General features: G+C 55.2%; 1 protein-coding gene across 6 annotated transcripts in view; it reads left to right on the top strand.

Annotated features, from left to right (window-relative positions):
- The first annotated feature begins 1,878 nt into the window (after positions 1-1,878).
- The window catches only part of Kif21b (kinesin family member 21B), a 46,849-nt gene continuing 41,350 nt past the window's right edge, over positions 1,879-7,377 (top strand). For 4 of the 6 annotated variants that reach the window (XR_002819423.1, XM_023707843.1, XM_023707825.1 and 1 more), the window contains exon 1: positions 1,906-2,243. Coding sequence is in view for 5 of the 6 variants with exons in the window: in XM_023707843.1 (XP_023563611.1) it covers positions 2,203-2,243 (41 nt within the window). In the remaining variant the exon portion in view is untranslated. Of the gene's footprint in view, positions 2,244-7,377 lie in introns of all 6 variants that reach the window. The other 2 variants (XM_023707834.1, XM_023707851.1) reach the window with 2 other exon arrangements.

The raw sequence follows: 7,377 nt of genomic DNA, 5'->3' as shown, positions 1-7,377 counted from the left end.
GTCACAAAACGCAGTATGATTATCCAAGAGGACTAAGCCCAAAGCTGCTACGCCTACAAGTTTTAAAAGCCTAGGCCAGGCCAGCTCCCTTCTCCATACCTACTTGGGGGTAACCTGGAGAGCCCAGAATCACGTGCACAAATTCATATCCTGAGTTTCTTATGTGAGACTCAGTTTCCTACCTGTAAGATTGAAAAATAAAGCTCACTTCACAAGGTTTTGAGGATGAAATGAGAATACGTACTTTGTACGTGGTCCATAAATGTTACTCTGCTTCTCACCTCTTACTTAGTTGGAAGACAGGAAGACAATGTCTAGAACCTGACTTCCTGATCTGTAAGAAATGATTCACTGGCTCCAGGGAGAGCTTCATCAAGGTTCAAAACAAGTAAAAAGTTTAGGATTCCACCAGTACTGCTAGTGGCACTGTTGTTGGCTTTGAGGATGGGAAGGCTGTGTGGATTTGACCTTGGCATACGCACTTGAATGATCCCAAATGGGGATCTGGGCTCCTAGGTGAGGCAGTTACCTATTGGGGTGGGTGAGGAAGGAGATGGCACCAACAAACACATCCTCGTATCCTTACACCCTAACCCACACCCTTGCCAAAATTCCTGACATGATTTCATCATCTGAGGGTGATGCAAGAGACTCCCAAGTCAGACTCCCCCCGCCCCAGTGAGCTCTCCATCCACATCTGGAGCTGGAGCTGCAGCTGGGTCCTCCTTTTGGACCCTTTCCAGAGGGAGCTGGGTGAAGTGAGGACAGCTGGTGAGGGGCCCTGTGAATAGCCCCAATGCTGGAAGTTAGGGGGCAGGGAGGAGTCCAAGCTCAGAGGGAGGGGAGGTGGACAGGAAAGGGAATTGTGACTTCATGGCACTGGTTTCTTCCTCCATCACTGCCCTGTGTGAAAGTCTCCAGGACTCCCCTTGTCCTTTATGTCCCCATTCCTGAAGGCAGCTGCCTTCTTTCTCCTCCTCCTCCTCCTCCTCCTCCTCCTCCTCCTCCTCCTCTTCCTCCTCCTCCTCCCCTTCTTCCTCTTCCTCTTCTTCTTCTTTCCCCCCATGTTTCTTCTTCCCCCTCCCCTTCCCACCCACTTCTCTGCCCAGCCTTTCTACCCAGGTGCCCCGCTAGAAAGTGTCCCCTTTGTTCCCTCCTTTTCCTGGCCCAGCTTGGGCCTCCCACACTGACCCCCTCCCCCTAACTGCCACAACAAGCAGAATGTGCGACGGGCAGGGTGGGGTCACCCGCAGGTCATAAAGGTCAATGGGACCGTGGTTCTGCAGTAGGGAGGGGCCAGCCTAGGCTAGGACCCTAGCCAGGAACCTACCAGAAGATGGGCTGCAGCATGGAGGCGGGGGAATCTTACTGTGACATTAGCAAGAATCCCCTTCAATAAAGGTTGGCGACTTTACAGGAATAAATGTAAAAGGGAAGCGTTCCTGGCTCTTTCGAACTATAAACCGCTAATCGCTGTGGGACGCTTTGAAGTGTAGGGCATTAGCCAGAAGGCCGAGGTTCTTACCACGCTTAGCCACTAACTCGCTGTGTGACCTTGGGTAGTTCCCTCTTTGCATCTGTTTCCTGATTTGTGAAAAGAAAGTCTCCTTGAAGCTGAGGTTCCGCGACTCCGAGGGTCGAAGCTCCAGTGTGGTCGGCTTCTCCGCCCCCACACTCCACCCTTCCAAAACCATCCGGCCCCCAACAACCGGGTGAACGCCTGCCAAGAGGTCCCTTTAAAGGCATAAGTCCCGCCCCACCTGCCCGTTCGGGCTGTGGATTGGTGGCTCCGTGGTGGGGCGGGGCCCGGAGGGGCTCGGCGGCGCTCGGGGGCGGGGTCTGGATCCGCGCGGCCCCCGCCCCCTTTGTTCGCGCTGCGGCGGGAGGCGCCCGGCTGGGCGGGAGGTGTGTGCGCGCGTGTGCCGCGCGGTGGGGAGCGGCAGGTCGCGCTGCCGGCTGTCAGCTAGCTTCGCGCCGCCACCCTATGGCAGGAGGAGGCGCGCGGGACCAGCCGTGGGGGGCTGGCCGTGAGTGAGCCCCTCTGCCTGTCGCCCGAGAGCATGTCACCTCCAGTCTCCGCGTCAGCCTTTGCCAGCAGCACCCGCGTCCCCGCCTTCAGCAGCCGCAGTCGCAGCCTCTGCCTTGGGCATTGGCCTCCAGACCCTCTCCCCTGATACCCCCAGACCCTAGCGACAGGGGACCATGGCTGGCCAGGGGGACTGCTGCGTCAAGGTGGCCGTCAGGTAGGGACGACGGCGGGGAAGGGGCGCGCGCGCCCAGGGGGCTCGGGCTTTGTCTCGCGTGGGCTCCAGGCCGGGGCCGCGGGCACCGCTCGTGCAGGAGCCCGCATTTGGGGAGGAGGGGCCGGGTCAGCGCGGGCCGGGTGGAGGGCGCTGCGCTCTGACCCGGCTGCCGCAGGGGAGCGGCGGCCCAGAGGATTGCTGGAAGGTGGCTTTGTTTGGGTGGTAATTTCGGGCCCCTCTTGGGAGCTCTTAATGATCAGAAAATCGAATAAACAAGGAAATCCGGTATTTCACACCCAGCCCTGGCCCAGGCCGGAGCGTCTGTGTGTTTCCTCTTCGCCTCCCCACAAGGCTGCTGTCTCATATCGGGCTATGGGAGAACAAAAATGTTTCCCCTCATCAACCCTAATCAGCTAGCGTTGTGATCTTGGACCAGCCAGCAGAGACTGCACACCATCCCGAGCTGCAGACAAAGATTGGTTGTGGGACTCATGGAAAGACTGCATGGTGACTTGGCCTTCTGTGTGGAGCAAGTGGTGTGAGGAGAGAATCCTGCTGATTCTGGAGATGGGGCGAGGGGTGAGAGGGCAGAGGGTTGAAGCTGATGCCCACCCAGGGGCACTCAGATGAAACTGAGCCGTGGAGAGCCATATGGATTTATCTAGGGTGCTATCGCCAATAGCTCCGGGATTCGAAGTGATCTGACAGAAATCAGGCAGGCAGAGGACAGTGCTGGGTGGGTTCTGTTGGGAGGGGCACACAGAGGTGCAGAGCAGGAAATACTGCAAAGTTGAACCATCTGTGTTCTTTGTGCTGGGTGGAGACGCTCTGCACCACACCACCTCTCTCTGTTTTTATTTGGGGCTTTCTCTTTCAGAGGGATATATTGGGAGAATATGAATCTAGGGCTGGTCACCAAGACAAGGATATGGAGATCAACATTCATCTCTGCCCTGGCTTTTATGTTGGGGGAGGGGCATGTTCCAGGTCTAGAGTGGTCTTGTGGGTCCTCTAGGTTAGATGTGACCCAGATTCCAGGGGTCCTGGGAAGTTGCTTCTAGACAGGGTCAGAGATGGCACTGGAAAAGCTTCCATCTTCGTGTCCCAGGAAAGATGCCCTTCAGCTACCTGACCAGTCTGTGGCAGCCCACAGAGGTGGCACTGATGCTGATCACATCTCTGGGGTCGAGGGAGGAGACAGCGGTCTCCATCCCTGCTCCCTAGGCGGCACTCAGAGCACCACTTGAGCTGCAGCCTTCCTGGCCCTGAGCAGCCTGAGACAAAGAGGAGCCCCGCAGGTGCCTAGTGGGCTGGCCGGGGCGGGGCCATGCTGCTGCTGGGGCTGACATTGCAGCAGGAGCCCTTGGAGGTCGAGGGAGGGAGGTGCAAGCTGGGGGGTGGGAGTGCGAAATGTAAATATGGCATCTGCAGCAGATGGGGAGAGACCGATCACCATAAAAGGGAAATGGAGCTCTAACCCCAACCCAGTGTGAACCAGGGCTGGGAGGGAAAGGGCTGGGGTGCCCCCTTATAGGGGGCTTTCCTTTAGACTCCATCTTGTAGGAGAGAGCCAAACAAAGGCCTTGCACCTCTGCTCAGGATCCCAGGCTGGGCTGGGGCATGGTAAAGTGTGGGGTTCCCACATGGGGAACTTCCCAGGTTGAGCACCTTGATTAGAGGGCAACAAAAACCTGGTGTTCCCTTCCTGTTTCCACCACCAGCAGGTCCCTGGCACCCTCTTCCCATCAAAAGGGTTGCATTTGCCCTCTGCACCCAGTCCCAGAGGGAGGTCTTCCCAGTCAGATTACCCAGGCAGCCCCATACCTTGTGTTTCTGGTCTGGATGGAGGCATAGGGGAAATTGAATATCAGAAGAGCCAGGTTTTGGGGGCTCCAGGAAAGTGCCCCCGCATCCAGTTCTTCCCCACCAGCTCTGAGGCTCCAGCTCTCAGGAGCGCTCAGCCTGGCACACGACAGATTTCAATGGGCAGCTGGCTGTAGAAGGCAGACAATGCCTGGATAGAGCCCAGTTTCTAATCACAGAGCAAGGGTAGGACTGGGCTAGGGCTAGGGCGGGACGGGGAGCAGATGGCACCAACGATGTGCTGCAGGAGATTCTTGCTTTTGGATCTCCTTCTACTCCCAGAAATCCCTTGTCCTACCTACGGGACTGGGTGTTGGACTGCATTCAAGTAGAGCATTTATAGGAAAGACCAAGGATTTGGAATTGCCTAGACGCACACCAAAGTCAGGACTCACTACCTCCTGCCAGGTTTTACTGTCTTTCTGACTTCCTGAAGTCCTTTTTTTGTCTCTAACTGAAGTGCTTTGTGAATTCCTATGAGAACAACTTGCAGTGAGCCTTGGAGTCCAGCTTTTTGCACAGAAAGGCCAGTGGAAGACAGCTTGGGGTGTGTGTGTGTGTGTGTGTGTGTGTGTGTGTGTGTGTGTGTGTGTGTGTACAGAGGCCTGGGCTGTTTGACTAGATAGAGTTCCAGGCCTGGGCTCAAGGATTGGGGATTGGGGCCACTAATCTAGATCAAAGCTGATGATCTGTAAAGTCCTGCTGAAAAGGCCTGGGCCCCAGGAAAGCCACAAGAAAGACATTTTAGGATCTGGAGCTTCAAGATTTGGGGAAAAGATGCAGGTGTGAGCAGCCCCACCCCAAGGCCTAGGTAGACTCAGACCCACCTGCTCCTGAACCCAGGATAGTCAGTTTTATAAGGAGAGAATCCCAGGCCTGCCCCTCAGAGCTGCCCTGTGATCCCTCCAGCCTTTAATCCCCTTGTACTAGGACACTCAACTTCTGGGGCTGAATGAGGACTGGGTTCTACCTGGGGGTGGGGAAACATGTTCAGCAGAGCTGGAGGGAGGTGAAGCTGAGCTGTGACCTGCCCTAGGCTGGAGAAATACAGATCTGACAAATAGGGGGAGAAGGGGGGCAACTGTTAAGAAACAAAAGTTGTCCAAGTTGAAATTGGGGAAGGAAGCCAAGTCACATGGTCAGTTTATTTAAGACCCTTTCAAGCACCCAGTTCTGAGCCCCCACCACGGTCAACCTTAGTGTGCAACCTCCCCACTCCTTTATCTCTGCCCAGTTTCCCTAAACTTCCTTCCTTCAGACTGCTCAGGAGGGGGAGGTACCTTGCCCAGTCCTGCATCCATCTTTGAGACTACAGGGCTGATGGGGTAGGGAGAGGGTCAGGGTAAGCACCAGTCAGGGACCCAAGGGACATTGTTGAGCTGGACTCCTTCCTGCCCTCACTGATCTGGATTCTTTAGCAGCAGTTATTTCCTCACTTCTGGCCACTCTGAAGTCTTGGTCAGTGACTGTCTACATTTAGAACTGACAGCACTGGGGGGCTGGGAGGGAAAGAGTGTGAGGAGGATGGGAGAAATTGTAGGTGGTTATGTGGGGTGTCTTCAGGGCCAGTGTCAATTGGTGCCAACTATGTGCCATGCTGTCCAGTTTACAGATCTGAGAAACTGAGGCCAGGATAGGACCTCACGTAGGCTGTGTGTAGACCTGAGAATCTTGGTGGTGGCCTCCTGCTGCAGAAATAGGCCTTATGTCATCACAAGGAAGTGGAGTGTAGTAACCACAGGCCCCGGAAACCTCCCTCCTCCACCACCCAGTCAGCCTGTTTGATTGGATCTCAGCTTTTGAAAACCTCAGAGTGGAGTTAGGGTGGTGCTTGGGCTAGAGAAGTGACAGGGGTGACACATGCTTGGCACTCTTAGCCTGATAGCCCTGGGAGCAAAGGGCAGATCGGGAACCGTGCGTTTAGACTGCTGGATAGGTCAAGGGGCCCCTTCCTGATTTGCCCTTTTGAGCTGCAGTTTTACCCACGGGAAAAGAAGAACATTGAGTGTGTTGTGATTTGTTCCTTGGTGCACAGCAGTGGTTGGGATGAAGTAGCAGGAACATAATACTTGGAGGTGGCCTCCTAAGGAGTCAGGTATCAATAAAGTGTTTAAAAAAGTGAGCTCTGACTTCATACCTAAGAGATATCTCTCTATTTAGTAAACTGAATTACCTCCAGCCCATTTATTTATTTGGAGCAGAAAGCATACTGTGGTGGAAAGGAGACTGAACCAGGAAGCAACTAAGCACTATTTCTTATTGCTGACCCTGGCAGCCACTGTGTCGGCGGTCTCTCCTTATTAAACTGCTATTACTCCCATTGTGAACATCAGCAAACACAGGCTGCAGATGTGCGAGGCTGGATCTGATCTCAGCGTAGATCAGGGCGCCTCTGGCTCCTGTAAGCTGCCTCCCTCCCAGCTGCGAAGTGGCTGAGTGGTGTGGTTGGTATCTGTGTTGGAGTGTCTTCCGGCGCTATATTACTACACAGTTACCTGGAACAGGAAGTGTCATAGGTACGTGGTGCCACAGTGCTGTACTGGTGTGTAGTGAGGGGTAAGCAGTCTGCATTGCCTTTCAGGTCACTTGGCATAGGGCTGCCTATTACCACTGTAGTCCTAGCTCCTAAATCCTTGCTGCACCTTTGTGTTTGGAGAGCTTCTGTGTCCCTGTTTCTTCCTTTCTTAGATTCCTGCGCTGGCACTAGGGAAGGAAGTTGACTTCCCTGGTGCCCCTCCACCCCCAACCCACCTCCTGTGTCCCAGCCTGAGAACACTGAGGAAAGCCACATCCCCTTGCTCTTCCCTCTTACAACAGCTGGAGGGGGCCCCTGTGGGAGGTGCTAGGCTGGAGAGGAGAGGTTGCTGCCCTGCCAAGAGAGGGGAGCAGTGCTGGGCCCGGGCTGTCAGCCCCCCTCCAAACTATCTGCTGATCTAGTCTGTCAAGTGGGAAGGACAGAGCCCTATAGGAGGGCTGGGAAGCCCAGGGCAGGTGGCTAGAGTGCTGGCTGCATCCTGTTCTCAGGAGGATGCCCTCTGTTACTCCCAGCTGGTGAAAGGAGAAATGCTGTGTCCCTGTCCCCCAATGCTTGAGTCCCTGTACCTCTCTGCCTTCCTTGATGGAAGCCCACCAACAGAGTGAGTTTGGAAGCTGCCCATCCTCTCTCTAGGCAAGGCTGGTCCTCCCTGAGACTAGGGGGAAAGGTGGGCCATGGAGAGCCTCTGCACCCAGGCTAGCAGTGGGGTTTGGGACAGGGCTAGAGGTGGAGGAG

This window comes from Octodon degus, unplaced genomic scaffold (assembly GCF_000260255.1).
Source record: "Octodon degus isolate 3935 unplaced genomic scaffold, OctDeg1.0 scaffold00009, whole genome shotgun sequence".
In the NCBI taxonomy this organism is placed as follows: domain Eukaryota; kingdom Metazoa; phylum Chordata; class Mammalia; order Rodentia; family Octodontidae; genus Octodon; species Octodon degus.
The sequence above is the reverse complement of the archived record's forward strand: the minus strand, read 5'-3'. Positions and strand labels throughout refer to the sequence as shown.